Below are 16,654 nucleotides of genomic sequence, written 5' to 3'. Positions count from 1 at the left end.
TTACTGTTTACGTCTGGTACAGCAACCAGGTACTACTGTATGTTTTCTCGTGCTATCTGAGATTACTGTTTGCGTCTATCCTCATTCCTAATTACTTCATCTTTCTTATTTCTCCAATGCCTTATTTTGAACCTCTATTTAGAGGCCACTTAGCTCTGTTGAGGTACCACTTCTTTTACCTTTCGACGTTTTTGTGTATAATAAACCCAATTCGTTTTTCAGGGCTATCACATCATTGCTTCATCTATAAATGCTCTTAGCAACATCCTTCTAGCAGAGCTCAGCGGAGACTCCGAACAGGGCATTGAGACAACAAATCATCCACTTCCAAACAATGCTCAGAATAAGGTACAACTTATAGACAAAATACTCTTGCAAACAATGCCCAGAACGAGATATTTATTAACACAATAGACTTCCAAACATTGCTCAGAATAAGGTACAACTTATGGACATAATACTCTTGCAAACAATGCCCAGAACAAGATACTTATTAACACAATAGACTTCCAAACAATGCTCAGAATAAGGTACAACTTATGGACAAAGTACTCTTCCAAACAATGCCCAGAACGAGATACTTATTAACACAATAGACTTCCAAACAATGCCCAGAACGAGATACTTATTAACACAATAGACTTCCAAACAATGCTCAGATTAAGGTACAACTTATGGACATAATACTCTTCCAAACAATGCCCAGGACAAGATACTTATTGACACAATAGACTTCCAAACAATGCCCAGAACAAGATACTTATTAACACAGTAGACTTCCAAACAATGCCCAGAACAAGATACTTATTGACACAATAGACTTCCAAACAATGCCCAGAACAAGATACTTATTAACACAGTAGACTTCCAAACAATGCCCAGAACAAGATACTTATTGACACAATAGACTTCCAAATAATGCCCAGAACGAGATATTTATTGGCACAGTAGACTTCTAAGCAATGGCAAGAAGAAGGTAAAACACATTCACAAAGCGACCACAAATGAAACGATGAAAGTACAACATATTGATAAATATCTACTACCGTACACTTAAAAAAAATCAAAGTTGAACGCGCTACAATGCGTAGACCACCACTACATATCTTTTTTACACTATATACTATCGGTTATTTTCAGGCGGACAATGTGACCTCAACAATCTCAGTGCTCTTCCTGGCTATTTTCATGTCTATGGGTATGGCATTCATGGCCGCCAGTTTTATCACTTTTCTGGTGCAAGAGAGGACCTCAAAGGTACCAAATACGAAATGGGTTTGTACGAGACTGTAGAACAATCTTCGAAATTACGGTTTCTCCGTCATCAACCATCGTCGATAAGAATACACAAAACCCCCTTAGACTTGACATCTTTCGCTAAAAAATTCTAGAACTCCTTCCCAACTTTTATGTGTTCCAGGCTTTATCTTAATCTAGAGTAGATTTTTTCCACGAGAAAGAAACGCACGTTTACCCGACCTTAGCGTATTCGTCAGAGCTGTTTAGTGATTTGTTCATTTCGATTCGTGAAGCTGGAAGGGATTTAGCATTGTAAATATAACAAAAAAGCTCTAGTAATTGAGTTGCTTTTAAGCAACACCACCACAAGAATGATAGATGGATATAAGCCTTTTTCCAGCATAATTAGGAAATAAATTTAAATTTTTGTGTTCTTTTATGTAAAGTGACGGGTATTTTCTTGTAATTATTGTTATTGTTAATTATTGTAATTATGTTTAAGCTACGCTTAAAAAGCCGGGAATTTTTTTTTTCACAATAGGCTAAGCACTTACAATTTGTCAGTGGAGTGGATGCATTCAGCTACTGGTCGGCCACCTACACTTGGGACTTCTTGAACTATCTCGTTCCATGCCTGCTCATTCTGATCTTGTTCGCTGCGTTCCAAATCGAGGAGTTTGAGAATGACATGGGGTCTGTGTTTTTGTTGCTGGTGAGTTCCAAGAGTCGCACATTGTTCTAGTATACTCACAGTGTTCTAAGAGTCACTCAATGTTGTACCTGTTCCACAGTCAATCATGTCGAAAATTTTGAGAAAGTGATTTTTTTACCACCTACCTTGCTCAATATCATTCAACTTTCGTATCATTGCATGAATCTTCCACATTTGGTTAAAAAAAAAATTAACATGTTCCAAGAGTCCAACGCAGTGTTCCAAGAAATCCACATTTCTTCGATAAAGTGTTCTTAAAGAAGGCCAATCACGCCATTCTTTGCTCCCGCTCAATGCCGAGTCGCACAAAGAATCCTTTTCCATCGGCTAATTCAAACAAGAAACTTTCAATCAAATATCATTAATAAAGCATCAGACTTCAATCGTGGATTGTTATTTTGAATTATACTTGCAATTAAACCGTTGTATTTTTAGTTATAAACAATAACAAAGGAGAAGTTGATCGACATTCTTTTAAACTGCTGCTATGCTTTGTTACCCATGCCTTTTTCTTTCCTTTCAGATTTTGTTTGGTCTGGTCGTCTTACCTTTCATTTACGTCATGTCGTTTGCCTTCAAGTCCCAACTGATCGCTTACGCCATGACTGTTTTCGTGCTGTCTATCATGAGTTTTGTAAGTAAACAGTTAATTTGATACACGTTTGTACATATTTACGTACTGTTTAGATGCACGTTAGTGTAAAGAACTATCTATATTGTGCCATGACCGTGCCGCCGATATCTCCTGGATGCAGGCAACATGTAATGGCATTATGCGATACGACATGACGTGGAACGACTGCCATAATAACAGCCAGAAATGGCGAGAGCACAGGATGCGCCACAGGCTTACCAACCTCTCAGTCAGTCTCCAGTCAATCCCAGTAACTAGCTCGAATGTTTTCACGATTGATCACCACCTGTAATTGTCCTATAAATGTCTTATATCCTAAAATAAAGGTTACAATAAACTCTCTTTGCTTTGTGGTGTGTATTTATTCAGAATAAGCGGTATTTCTAACGTTTGAGCAGTTGAGGGATTCCGCCTTACTTGATGCCTCTAAAAAGAATATTCGAGCTAGTTACTGGGATTGACTGGAGACTGATTGAGAGGTTGGTAACCCTGTGGATGCACGTCAGGGTGCAGGGTGATGTGCACGAAATGGTGATGTACGACACGACTCGATTCAACGCTACACGATACAGCGGGACATGTGACATCCGACATTTAATATCAACGCGTTCGACACAACGCTTCAGGATACGACACGATATGACACACCACAGGATATATTGTGATATGGTATAACACAATATTCGGCACGATGCCACAATACTCTACATGCTTTAATGGGATACGACACAACAGGATACAGGGTGAAATTAATACGACGAGACTTCACGTTGCGACAGCGTTCATAACGGCGATCCCCCTTCCCTCTACCAGATACGCCACGACAGGATCCGGCATGAGAACAAAAGAGCCAGCTTGGCAATCATACGATAATCTCACTCGTTTCTGTACCCTCAGGGCATGTTGCTGGCTGTGTTCCTTTGTCGTATCCCATCCCTGAATCTGTTGGACGAAGCAGAGATCATGCATTATGTATTCATGCTCCTCCCAACATACACGTAAGTACAAGTGATGTACTGATACATGATCGGTTCCCTGCACTACCAATACAAGACACCAATATGTCTTAAAGCGACAATCGCACTAGTTTACTTCTGTCGGGTCGTCGGAAACGTCAACTGATAAAAGACAAAAAAATCTGTAAGAATCTGTAAGAATCTGCACTATCCAACAGGCCATCCGGTCTAAAGATATCACATGCTCGAAGAAACTTTGAACTTTAATGCACGAAGAAACTTTAAAAATACACTGATTTTTCAATTTTGATTTTACAATTTTCTACGCGTTTTCCGTTAAAAATCATCGGGAAATTGTTAAGTAATTGACAGGAAGTAAACAGGTGATATCTCCGCTTTAAAAGTGATCATTTATTCTTGCCAGGTATATAATTTAAATTGTTTGGGTTTTTTAGTGTTTCCTACGCTTTGATCGACATGAGCACTAACTATGGCTACCGAAAAATCTGCAGTACACTTCAGTAAGTATAGAAATAGCTCCGCAATTCGTGCTTGTAGCTACTGAAACAATTTTTACAGTTTTTAAAAATGTTACACTGTACTAAAAAAAAAATGTTACTAGTATACATACACATTACATACAACATATTAAGCTATAATCAAGTATACATTTAGATATAAGTTATAATGCTAGGCTATTATATATAGATTAACCCTAGAGACTAAAAAAGATATAACGTTTATATTCTAATCTCAAAAAGCGAGAGAATGTCAATGCTAGAACCGCTATGTCACTACGAAATTCGCCGCTTTTTAGTATAGTATTTTTCGGACAAGAAACATTTCAAACAATTAATCTCAATGCTGACATGCAATATGAGTTGCGAACGTAAACAATCTTTGAAAGGGCAAAACTACAATCTACTTGCATCACCTTACTACGCGCATCTTCCGCGCCATGTCATTTACAATGTGTGATGACACTTGTGTCGTGTTTCAGGACAGTTGAATCATGTAGAGATAACGGGATCCAGTTCACAGACTCCTCCCTGAACTGGGACAGGCCTGGCGTCGGTCAACACGCTCTTTACATGGCCGTGGAGGCCGTGGTGCTCTTCATCCTCACTCTACTAATACAGGTTCGCAGACGTCACCCTTTGTCACTAAAAAAAAGTCTGTAGTGTTGTTGGGCCCGTCCAGTGATCCACATGCTAATACTATATGAATAATTACTTTCTATTATATATTCTATAAAGTAGTAATTGGGGATTGTTCAGGTGGTAAGAAGTTTAACTTCATCGTCTTAAAAGACGATGGTTATGCTGCCTTATTTTTAAGGAATCATCAGAAATTCCCGATGAAGGTGCAGCATTGCCAAAACGTCGTAGAAAACACTAATTGATAGAAAATAATTATCTATATAGTCTTCACAAAACGTCCGAATTATTTCTGCCAGATAGTAAAAGGTGCCCTGTACCGAATGGTAATGTCGCAACTAAATAAAACCGAATCAGATCTGAACTGTCAAAAGCCAGTTCCAAATTTCGATAAGTCTTTCTCAAACAACAAAGTCTCTAGCAAAATTAATTTGACGAAGACAACATCCTCTGTATCTGACATATTGAACTGTGGCCGTACAAACCTTTTATCCGCACCTCTTGTAGCATTCTCTACTTGCTTTGTAGCAAAGGCCACTGATGTTTATTTTTTTAGGTGAACTTTTTTATTGGTGCACGTGTTCGGATGCCAGAAGACGACAAGAAACAGGGTCGGCCGAACGAGGTTTGTACAGTTGTTTTCATGCTCGAAGATCCAGCGTACTTTGGCGTACCGAGGTTTTCTGCTTATTTTCACCCACCTTTGGGGGTATTTAGGCGCGTGCTGCGTGTGTTCACCGTTAGCCATAGATTCAACGTTGTTTCTATCACTTGCCATTCCTGTTATTTTAATGATCTTAGTACTAGCTAAGCTATTCAACAGTTAGAGACTGGTTCGTTTCTATGGTTTATCAGCACTAATTTCTATAGGGGTCTGGCTCAATGACTTCATATTGCCTATACCCCCAGATAGTAGGTGGCTTAGCGCAAAAATGGATGTTTTGTGCAATTTTTAGTAGAAGCACCAAACTTGGCACATATATTTCTTAGGTCAAGTATACCTTTTTCACGTCGGTGCATAAAATCTGAGACTCAGAGGGGTGAGGGAGGACCAATTTTGTCATTTTCAAAAAACAGTGATTTCTCTATCAGTAATGACATAAAAGAAACGAAAAACAGTTAAAGGATACTTTTACATGTTTTTATAGTGTAACTATCTGTTTTTAAAGATTTTATTTTCATTTTCCCTAGAAAAAAATGGCATTTAAAAGGATCAAATTAACACCTGTATCAAATTTCAAGGTTGTTGAACAAGTTTATGAACAACATATGACAAGGAAAAACCAAAACAGGCCTCTAGAGAACTGGTAGTTACCCTACTAAAAGACCTCTCACATTTGATTGGCGTGCCAGTGAAAGCGAGACCGACCTTCAAATCAATCCCGACATGGCCGCCCTGCCTTATGTGTCGTCCCAAGCTGAGAGCTAAACTAAATTCCCTTTCTTACCTTCGAGCTCCGGCGTCAGTGATATCTATGCCACGTGATCGTGGCGCCTGTGACGTCTAAGCTTATAGACTAATTCCCATTTGTCCTTGGACCTCTCAGGACTGTGATGTGGCGGGGGAACGAGCCCGTGTTCACTCACTCAACCCAGAACAGATCAAGAAGGAGTCGGTGATTGTCAAGGATCTCACAAAGGTAAATCGTTGCTGGACTAAAGAAACTGGCCGGTGATAATAGGCATTATATAGTGACATAAGGCGAGTTGTTCAGACAAATTCTCATATGTCATTAGTTGTATATCCCTGATATTTCTAAGGGAACAAACAAATAAGATAAACTAATGAAGCGTAGCAAAACCTTTCTCACCTGCTCATATTTTGAGCAATATATCATTCTCCAAATACACAAAAAGACAAGTAGTCTTACCCCTAAACGATCGTATTTGTTTTGATGTTTTCTGTAGGTGTACCATGGATCCGATAGAACTGCTGTGGATCACCTCTGTATTGGGATACCCCGGGGAGAGTGCTTTGGCCTTCTAGGAGTTAACGGTAAGCACATCTCTATAGGGATATTAACGATGTAAGTTCTACGTGAAAAAATAATAAAATTGGAACTTGTACTATTGAACAATAAAATAAATATAAAAAATATTAATAAAATAGAAATATCGCTGCAGGTGCTGGTAAGACTACTACATTCAGCATGCTGACTGGCGACCAGAGTATTTCTGAAGGCACGGCGTATCTAGATGGTTATGACATACAGACACACCTCAAAGAGGTACACACCCTTAATTACATACGCCCTAGACATCTCCCTGATCAAATACCCCTTAGACTTCTCCTTGATCAAATACCCCTTTGACATCTCCTTGAACACCATATCCCTAGACATCTCCTTGAACACCATATCCCCTAGACATCTCCTTGAACACCGTACCCCCAGACATCTCCTTGATCTCCATACCCCCCAGACATCTCCTTGATCTCCATACCCCCCAGACGTCTCCTTGATCTCCATACCCCCCAGACATCTCCTTGATCTCCATACCCCCCAGACGTCTCCTTGATCTCCATACCCCCCAGACATCTCCTTGATCTCCATACCCCCCAGACATCTCCTTGATCTCCATACCCCCCAGACATCTCCTTGATCTCCATACCCCCCAGACATCTCCTTGATCTCCATACCCCCTAGACATCTCCTTGATTAAATACATCCATATAGGTAAAATCCCCTTGTCTTGTTTACTTAAGTATCGTATCTCATTGTTTCAGGTTCAACAAAGGATTGGTTACTGCCCACAGGTATGTTATGATGAACACCGTTCAAAGGTCCCAATTTGAATTGTCATAGAATAATGCATTTTGCTTACATCCTATTTTCGTGTTTGTAGTTTGATGCGTTCATAGAGCGCATGACAGGACGAGAGATGCTGACCATGTTTGCGCGCCTGCGAGGTGTTCAGCCAGACAAGATACCAAACGTGGTGTCAACAACAATCGAGCATTTGAATCTTGGTAAATGGGCCGACAAGCTCTGCGGGGACTACAGGTAAACTTAAGAATACATTTGAGGTATTGTAAGAATTTAGGCTCCTAAGAATCGTAATTTGGTTAATAATAATTTTGGAAGGAAAATCTATTACTGATATATCTATAACTGTTATTTCGAACAGGACGGTTAGTAAATTCCTGAGCACTAATGCAAGGTATGTTATTCTTGCTTACTCTCATCAGCGGTGGAAATAAACGCAAACTCAGCACAGCCATCGCACTGGTCGGCAACCCACCGATTATATTCTTGGTGAGTAAACCACAGACAACTTACATGTATAAATCATATTTTTGGAAATTAAACCACAGGCAACCAAACAATCATTTCATGGAAATTAAACCACAGGCAACCCATCATTCAGAATCAGAATAGAACTTTAAATATTGTGTTTTCAATTTCGATTTTGTTAAATTTCGATCCGTTTTTTATGACCGATATCGATTCTTCTTAGCTTTGGATATGTGGATTGGCATGTAGTGACCGTTGACCGTTCTATTAGTTTTGGATATTTGGATTGGCGTGTAGTGACCGCTGACCGTTCTATTATCAGGATGAGCCTACAACTGGGATGGACCCTGTTGCTCGCCGATTCCTCTGGGACTCGCTCACACATGTGATGAAAGGAGGGCGCTCTATTGTGTTGACTTCTCACAGGTGCAGGCTATGACAGCTTACTCTGTTACTATACTTCAAAAACGTGTAGTTTGCTGGCCTCAACAAGTTCTTGTTTGAATGGTTGTTACATATAAGCTTAGCGCAACCGCCGTTCTCTGAATTTGCTGTTCCGAAAAGTGAACCAATTCGATTGTTCTATGTGCTTGGAAAGTTTTATTAAAAAAAGAAAAGCGTTTAGGCCACATGTTCTTAAGGCATTATAAGCTTGTTGTTGTTGTTGGATAATCAGGCGTTCTATATCTACAGCATGGAGGAATGTGAAGCACTGTGTACCAGACTCGCCATCATGGTCAACGGTCAGTTCAAGTGCGTGGGTAGCGCACAGCACCTGAAGAGTCGCTTCGGTATGGGCTACACCCTCATGCTGAAGGTAGAAGCCCGCTTGGTACCTGTGTCAAACACAGAGGTGGCCAACTCCTCCCAGGTGGTCGCCATGGTTCCTGGCAGCACCCCACCCTCGACTGCCACGGCCGCGTATGATAACCCTGTCGCCGTGACTGATGCGGGGATGCCTGACGTGAACGGCCCGGGATATCCAGTTCAGCGACCGGGTAAGTAGACGCACCCTGGGTGGTCTTTTGAAACAGGCAACCGGGATATCCAGTTCAGCGACCAGGTAAGTAGATGCACCCTGGGTGGTCTTTTTAAACAGGCAATCGGGATATCCAGTTCAGCGACCGGGTAAGTAGATGCACCCGGGGTGGTCTTTTTAAACAGGCAACCGGGATATCCAGTTCAGCGACCGGGTAAGTAGATGCACCCTGGGTGGTCTTCTTAAACAGGCAACCGGGATATCCAGTTCAGCGACCGGGTAAGTAGCTGATGCACCCTGGGTGGTCTTTTTAAACAGGCAACCGGGATATCCAGTTCAGCGACCGGGTTAGTAGATGCACCCTTGGTGGTCTTTTTAAATAGGCAACCGGGATATCCAGTTCAGCGACCGGGTAAGTAGATACACCCTAGGTGGTCTTTTTAAACAGGCAACCGGGATATCCAGTTCAGCGACCGGGTAAGTAGATGCACCCTGGGTGGTCTTTTTAAACAGGCAATCGGGATATCCAGTTCAGTGACCGGGTTATTAGATTCACCCTGGGTGGTCTTTTTAAACAGGCAATCGGGATATCCATTTCAGTGACCGGGTAAGTAGATGCACCCTTGGTGGTCTTTTTAAAAAGGCAACCGGGATATCCAGTTCAGTGACCGGGTAAGTAGATACACCCTAGGTGGTCTTTTTAAACAGGCAACCGGGATATCCAGTTCAGCGACCAGGTAAGTAGATGATGCACCCTGGGTGGTCTTTTTAAACAGGGAACCGGGATATCCAGTTCAGCGACCGGGTAAGTAGATGCACCCTGGATGGTCTTTTTAAACAGGCAATCGGGATATCCAGTTCAGCGACCGGGTAAGTAGATACACCCTAGGTGGTCTTTTTAAACAGGCAACCGGGATATCCAGTTCAGCGACCAGGTAAGTAGATGATGCACCCTGGGTGGTCTTTTTAAACAGGGAACCGGGATATCCAGTTCAGCGACCGGGTAAGTAGATGCACCCTGGATGGTCTTTTTAAACAGGCAATCGGGATATCCAGTTCAGCGACCAGGTTAGTAGATAATGCACCCTGGGTGGTCTTTTTAAACAGGCAATCGGGATATCCAGTTCAGCGACCGGGTAAGTAGATGCACCCTGGGTGGTCTTTTTAAACAGGCAATCGGGATATCCAGTTCAGCGACCAGGTAAGTAGATGATGCACCCTGGGTGGTCTTTTTAAACAGGCAATCGGGATATCCAGTTCAGCGACCGGGTAAGTAGATGCACCCGGGGTGGTCTTTTTAAACAGGCAATCGGGATATCCAGTTCAGCGACCGGGTAAGTAGATGCACCCTGGGTGGTCTTTTTAAACAGGCAATCGGGATATCCAGTTCAGCGACCGGGTAAGTAGATGCACCCGGGGTGGTCTTTTTTAACAGGCAACCGGGATATCCAGTTCAGCGACCGGGTAAGTAGATGCACCCTGGATGGTCTTTTTAAACAGGCAACCGGGATATCCAGTTCAGCGACCAGGTAAGTAGATGATGCACCCTGGGTGGTCTTTTTAAACAGGCAATCGGGATATCCAGTTCAGCGACCGGGTAAGTAGATGCACCCGGGGTGGTCTTTTTAAACAGGCAATCGGGATATCCAGTTCAGCGACCGGGTAAGTAGATGCACCCTGGGTGGTCTTTTTAAACAGGCAATCGGGATATCCATTTCAGTGACCGGGTAAGTAGATGCACCCTTGGTGGTCTTTTTAAATAGGCAACCGGGATATCCAGTTCAGCGACCGGGTAAGTAGATACACCCTATGTGGTCGTCTTGTTTGGAGTATTCTGGCAAATAGTGCATTGTACGATTTTTTTTCTTGTAGAAATCAGTCCACCCCCAGGTGCCTCTGCTCCCACGCCGATTGTGTCGGCTCATGGGATAGGTAACCAGCCTGTGCCAGTCATGTACACCGTGGACCTGTTGGGGGCCGTGCAGCAAGCGCAGCAGTTTGTCTCCAGTACCTTCCCCGGTGCACAGCTCCTTGAGTCGCACAACGTACGTAACCTACGCGGACTATTGTATGTGTTTGGATAATTAGGGGGTGTGGAACTAGGCGTTGTCTTGTGCTTTAGGCCTGTTAGGCTTACAATAAACAGAGTCCTGTTTGTATTGGTGAGGTTCGTATTTGTTCCGACGGATGAGAAACCTTGTTTGAATGATTGAGAAATGGATATTGTTGAAGAAGTGTTGGGGGCCCATACAATACACAGAGTGATTTTGTTTGAATGGTTAGGAAAATTGGTGGTGTAGTTACACTGCGCAAGAACCTCACTTATCAGATCATGTTATGTATGTAACGTGTAGGGCATACTGACCTATCGTATCATGTAATTTATGTCACGTGCAGGGCATGCTGACCTATCAGATCAACAGCACAGAGCTGTCGTGGTCTCGGATCTTTGGTGAGCTAGAGAGAAATCGCGCGAGTTTGAACATTGTTGACTACAGCGTCAGTCAAACCAGCTTGGAGCAGGTAAATAATGCTCGTTGATTCACTATTTCAGTGGTTAGCTTCGTGGTTCTAGAGTTTGAACTTGGCTAGCTTGTATTTACTGAGCTTGGCTCGTCTGTAAAATAGCTTGTATTTACTGAGCTTGGATCGTCAGTAAACTAGATTGTATTTACTGAGCTTGGCTCATCTGTAAACTAGCTTGTATTTACTGAGCTTGGATCGTCTGTAAACTAGCTTGTATTTACTGAGCTTGGCTCGTCAGTAAACTAGCTTGTATTTACTGAGCTTGGATCGTCTGTAAACTAGCTTGTATTTACTGAGCTTGGCTCGTCAGTAAACTAGCTTGTATTTACTGAGCTTGGCTCGTCTGTAAACTAGCTTGTATTTACTGAGCTTGGATCGTCTGTAAACTAGCTTGTTTTTACTGAGCTTGGCTCGTCAGTAAACTAGCTTGTATTTACTAAGCTTGGATCGTCTGTAAACTAGCTTGTATTTACTGAGCTTGGCTCGTCAGTAAACTAGCTTGTATTTACTAAGCTTGGCTCGTCAGTAAACTAGCTTGTATTTACTAAGCTTGGCTCGTCAGTAAACTAAGGGCGCGTTTTTTTCCTATCATTCTGGAATGGATATTGTTGGTAGAGAATGTTCAGAATGGCATTCGAGTCATTCTGCTACAGTTAGCAGAAGGGCTTTTGAGACCCACCGACATCTGTAAAAGCTGCATGTAGTCTATATCAAGTCCATCCTCTCACATTTGACGTTCTCTTATTCGTTTGCTTATCTTTAATTGCAAGTGTAGTAGACTTTCACACTTGGTGTCTAATTCTCTTAAATTTCAGGTGTTCCTCAACCTCGCTAAAGAACAGTACTCCGAGGAGAGAACCAAAGTCAAGAGGACTTGCGGATGCCTCCCTTGCTAGACCCGGCTTCCGTGGACCTAGCTAGAAACTTCCAGTTGGGGAAGGGAGCTTTGAGTTATTCTTTAGGCTCTCTTAGCATCTCTGTGTGCATTTATGCGTATAATTGGCTTTTGCTTTCTCAACAGTATTGATGTTTTTCCTATAACGCACTCACACGTTTAAAGTAGAATATTTATTAAAATATTTATGTTCAATTGTAAACCTACGACGATAGCTCTTGAATCTTGCAACAAAGGTCGCCCATAGGGCTTGAAAGATGAATTATTCCATGCGCGCAGTAATTTTTTTACTTAATAACCATATTTTTTAAAATATTTATGCAATATTGCACGTATCTGCGAAACATGTGCACTTTATGTTGCAGCAGGCCGCAACACTAATCCCCCTCTTGTACACTAAATTTTTCTGTTTTTTTGTTTTTTTTTACTACTCTCTTAGCGGAACACTTATTAGGTAAGGTACTTTGAAAAAGATGGGTAAAGAAAACTGACATCAAAGTAAGTTTATAGATGAAGCTTGTGTCTCGAACATTTTGAAGGCAACATTAGAGGGGTGATGTTATGGATTTCCCTTGGGCCACGATCTACTCAACAAACCACCGCCAAAAAATAAATAAAGTTAACCTGAGGAAAATCCTTGATTGCTATTTTGGTCATCTGCCTGCTCGTGGAACGATCATAAAGTCGCAAAACGTTATCGTAGCCCAACTTGAGTTAACATGAACAAATAAGGACATGTAGGACAACACTAGGCCCAGTTCCAACTTCCGATGTTTGTACGTATAATCTTCATTTAAACTCATTTTTTTTTACATGTTAGGAAGGAGTAAGGAAGGATAGTATTTTAAGCAAGTTCTTCTTGAATCTTATCAGATGTTATACTCTTAGCATAGTATTGTATCATCGAAATAAAACGTGTACGCTGTAAAATGCACTTGTCATTCGTTATTGTTGAATTAATAGAGAGCTTAAGCAAGTCAACACGAACAGCATAAAAACGGCGCGCGCTCACGAATTGCTGAAGAACGGCGTTGACGTCCGTGACAGGAAATCTCGAACGGCATTTTCCCTATTTTTACGTTCTACGCGCGCGGTCACGGACGTCAACGCCGTTTTTCAGCAATTTGTAAGCGCGCGCGCCGTTTTTGATGCCGTACGTATTGACTTGCTTAAGCTCTCTAGTACCTAACCATTTACCTCGTGTCCCTAAACAGACCCGTGTCGGCATGTCTTAACTTAAAAACTCGCTCTCGCGCCTTTAACATGTTGCTAACCCATGTTTAGGACCACCCCGTCTCGGCATGTCTTTCTCAGTTCGTTTGACTCCACTGGGTTATTTTTGCACCTGAGCGAGTGATCTGATTGGTTGGCATGTCTTTAGCGAGGGCTTTAATTGGCCGACATCCTGCAGGTGCTGTTATTGTGGCTAGGCACCGCATTACAGCAGGTAAAACCACAATCCGTTCAAGGGAACATGATAACATTTTTAAATTCTTCGAATTGGCAAAATGGCAGGATTTACCCACGAACCCGTCTTTACTGCTGATAATTGGCAAACTAAGAGGCGCTGTATTCGAGAACGAAGTGAATTCCTGTTCAATAATAAACTTCTGAGTGATGTCTCATTTCGCGTGGGTAAAGAGCAAGGAAAGTACTTCATCCCGGGCCATAAGCTTATCCTAGCAATAAGCAGTCCAGTATTCTATGCCATGTTCTATGGATCCATGGCAGAGCAGAAGGCAGAGATCACTGTAGCAGACTCGGATGCGGACTCGTTTATGGAGTTACTGCGATACGCGTACTTTGACGAGGCAACAATCAACGAGGAAAACGTCCTTGGAGTTCTGTACCTTGCCAAGAAATACATCTTGCCATTCCTAGCGGATAAGTGCGTGGCATTCCTGGAACAGAACATCGACCACCACAATGCGTTCACCCTACTGTCTCAAGCGAGGTATTACTGTGAACCGAAACTAGAGGAAACATGCTGGGAGCTGATCGAGAAAGACACTTGCAGAGTCATCAGCTCGGATGATTTTACTGAAGTTGATCACAGCACCCTTTTGGCTGTACTTTCGCGAGAGACTTTAACAGTGACCGAAGCCGAGCTCTTCAAGGCCATCAAGCGGTGGGCCGAGGCAGAGTGCGTCAGACGTGAGCTCTCTCCCGATGACCCGAAGAACAAGCGGCTAGTCCTGTCCGGCGCACTGAACCTTGTCCGATTCCCGGTCATGTCACTACAGGAATTTACAGATGATGCTGCCGTATCGGGAATTCTAACTCAAGAAGAAACTATCAATATTTTTCTCTATTTCGGATCAAAGGGAGCAACTAAAGTGGAGAGTTTTAAAAGCGAACCCAGACGAGGAACCCATCGGGTTTTTCGGTGTACCCGGTTCATGTCGGATACATCGGAGTGGAATTGTGAAGGCACGAATGTGGACAGCATCAAATTCTCCGTCGATCGAGATATCCGGGCGGTGGGTGTGGGGCTCTACGGGATTTGTAATCCCGCGGATGGACACCACACTGAGCCGTATTGCGTAGATCTTGAATTGCTCGATTCCCATAATGACTCTCTTAGGGCTTTCGAGGGAACCTATTTCCCCGAGAAGCCTGAAAAAGTCCACGATGTGATTTTTGATGAGCCTGTGCTGCTAGAGGCCCACGAATCGTACACAATCCGCGTACTTCTCAAGGGATTACCTACCCACAGGGGGACCGAGGGGAAAAGAGATGTTCTCTGTGAGGACGCTGGGGTGAGGTTTCGTTTCGATGTGGATGAAGCTAGTTTTAATGGCACTACTACCGCCGATGGGCAAATTCCGGAGGTTATTTTCAAGCTTCCTTAATCAGGAATAGCAATAAATAAATAAATATTAATAATAATGATGGTGAAAAAAGGAAGAGAGGCTAATATCAAATCCTATCACACTCGCCCCCCCCCCCCCCTCTACCGCATAAAGCAGTCTTGTTTATCATAAAAGAATTATGTGCCAAGTCTCTACGATCTTTCGTACACAAAAGATTAATATTGTATATGCTACACAGTCAACACACAATGTGTGAGATATGAAGGGTACTAGATTATCGAAGAAATGATATAAACGACCGTTAGGAAAAAGTACTAATCGCAGGCCCGTACCCAGGACTCACCAACAGACAGACAACGGAAAACATTCAGTACCGACAACAAAGCTCAATTCAGATTCGCTTGCCCTTTCTCATCAAATATAGACCTGTCCCGACTGTCGGGTATATAGCCACTGCGAAAACAAAAAAAGCCTTTTTGTTCTTTCGGGGATGGTCAGATTTTTATCAGAGAACTTATTCTCACCCTCCCCCGGAAAATTAGGTCCAGTTTTCCTATTTCGCACCCTCCCAAGAAAAATCCTGGGTACGAGCCTGAATCGTGACGTGTTGTAATAGATGTTGGCCTCGTCAGCTCGACTTCGGGTTCGGTTGGCTGCGTTGTAAGCTCTCTAATATCCAACGAAGAAGTGAAAAATTAAATGAAATAACGCTACACTACGCTGAAAGATAATCAAATACATAAAACATTGACAAGAAATGTAATGTGTTAACCAGTCTCCATTTTCTTGAACGTCGGAACACGTGGTTGTATGCCCTATACCTGTTTACCTACCTCAATGCAGTGTTCTTCCTGGGTAAACCCGCGATGATCCCTTCCCACCCTAGTACATACACCTGCACCATCGATTTTGCATCAACGAATGATTCGATTATCGCGTACTTCAAAGATTATTCGCATACTTCAAAGAACAAAATTGTTTCTGTCGTCTTAATGATCGACGTTTACCACCTCAAATAAGAGACACTTTAGGGGCTTACCTCATTAAATGTGCACTTTTCTTGTATCAGTCCCATCATTAAGCTATAGGTCTCTACCGTACACGAACCTTCACTAACCTGCACGAACCTTCCACATGTCCCCCTGGGACCACTGTAAGTCTCCCTGGTCCTTAGCACACTCTAGATGCTCTAGATTCCTCGACATGTTCTAGCTTTGGTCAGGTTTGAGGTTGCTGGAGGCTGTAAGCTGGCCCTGTTGGTATTTCGATCTGCCCCCCATGGCTTCGCGGCCAGGGCCCTGGATCCGACTGGCAATGTTGGTTCGGTTTTATTTTAGAATTGAAAAAATCACCTTATGTGATTTGGGATGTCAAATGTAAAATGTGTGTCTAAATAATCAGGACCGTTTTTTTGGAGCAATAGTGAGTAGCGGTAAAAAATCTTGATACTAGCGAATAAGGAATTATATGCATATTTCTGTATTGTTTTGTTAGTTAACTTGGAAATTGA

General features: G+C 42.4%; 2 protein-coding genes and 1 long non-coding RNA gene across 5 annotated transcripts in view; 2 read left to right on the top strand and 1 right to left on the bottom strand.

The window, feature by feature from the left end:
* The window catches only part of LOC5521326 (phospholipid-transporting ATPase ABCA3), a 28,157-nt gene extending 14,896 nt beyond the window's left edge, over positions 1 to 13,261 (top strand). For both annotated transcript variants that reach the window (XM_048723774.1, XM_048723773.1), the window contains exons 26-44: positions 223 to 348; positions 1,141 to 1,257; positions 1,781 to 1,951; positions 2,475 to 2,585; positions 3,483 to 3,583; positions 3,997 to 4,062; positions 4,542 to 4,680; positions 5,255 to 5,323; positions 6,246 to 6,338; positions 6,607 to 6,694; positions 6,823 to 6,926; positions 7,424 to 7,453; positions 7,543 to 7,700; positions 7,886 to 7,952; positions 8,254 to 8,357; positions 8,625 to 8,929; positions 10,783 to 10,955; positions 11,308 to 11,433; positions 12,252 to 13,261. In XM_048723774.1, the coding sequence (XP_048579731.1) occupies positions 223 to 348; positions 1,141 to 1,257; positions 1,781 to 1,951; positions 2,475 to 2,585; positions 3,483 to 3,583; positions 3,997 to 4,062; positions 4,542 to 4,680; positions 5,255 to 5,323; positions 6,246 to 6,338; positions 6,607 to 6,694; positions 6,823 to 6,926; positions 7,424 to 7,453; positions 7,543 to 7,700; positions 7,886 to 7,952; positions 8,254 to 8,357; positions 8,625 to 8,929; positions 10,783 to 10,955; positions 11,308 to 11,433; positions 12,252 to 12,332 (2,229 nt within the window). In that variant the 3' untranslated portion in view covers positions 12,333 to 13,261. The remainder of the gene's footprint in view (positions 1 to 222; positions 349 to 1,140; positions 1,258 to 1,780; positions 1,952 to 2,474; positions 2,586 to 3,482; positions 3,584 to 3,996; positions 4,063 to 4,541; positions 4,681 to 5,254; positions 5,324 to 6,245; positions 6,339 to 6,606; positions 6,695 to 6,822; positions 6,927 to 7,423; positions 7,454 to 7,542; positions 7,701 to 7,885; positions 7,953 to 8,253; positions 8,358 to 8,624; positions 8,930 to 10,782; positions 10,956 to 11,307; positions 11,434 to 12,251) is intronic.
* LOC125561019 lies at positions 113 to 6,708 on the bottom strand. 2 transcript variants are annotated; one of them, XR_007307017.1, is made up of 4 exons: positions 6,570 to 6,708; positions 6,147 to 6,454; positions 4,476 to 5,478; positions 113 to 3,527 (listed from the first exon to the last, which is right to left on the bottom strand). It is a non-coding gene; the product is annotated as an uncharacterized LOC125561019 (long non-coding RNA). The 2 variants fall into 2 exon arrangements; XR_007307016.1 differs by lacking the exon at positions 6,570 to 6,708 and having other exon boundaries at positions 4,476 to 4,704; positions 5,184 to 5,478; positions 6,147 to 6,283.
* A 444-nt stretch (positions 13,262 to 13,705) lies between the features above and the next one.
* Positions 13,706 to 15,902, top strand: LOC5521217 (BTB/POZ domain-containing protein 2). The gene has a single exon (XM_001640965.3). The coding sequence runs from the start codon at positions 13,840 to 13,842 to the stop codon at positions 15,181 to 15,183; it is 1,344 nt and encodes a 447-aa protein (XP_001641015.1). The 5' UTR covers positions 13,706 to 13,839; the 3' UTR covers positions 15,184 to 15,902.
* The last annotated feature ends 752 nt before the right edge of the window (positions 15,903 to 16,654 follow it).

The sequence above is a fragment of the Nematostella vectensis genome, chromosome 2, assembly GCF_932526225.1.
Source record: "Nematostella vectensis chromosome 2, jaNemVect1.1, whole genome shotgun sequence".
NCBI classification, from domain to species: domain Eukaryota; kingdom Metazoa; phylum Cnidaria; class Anthozoa; order Actiniaria; family Edwardsiidae; genus Nematostella; species Nematostella vectensis.
Note: the sequence above shows the minus strand (reverse complement) of the source record. Positions and strands in the feature narration are given on the sequence as shown.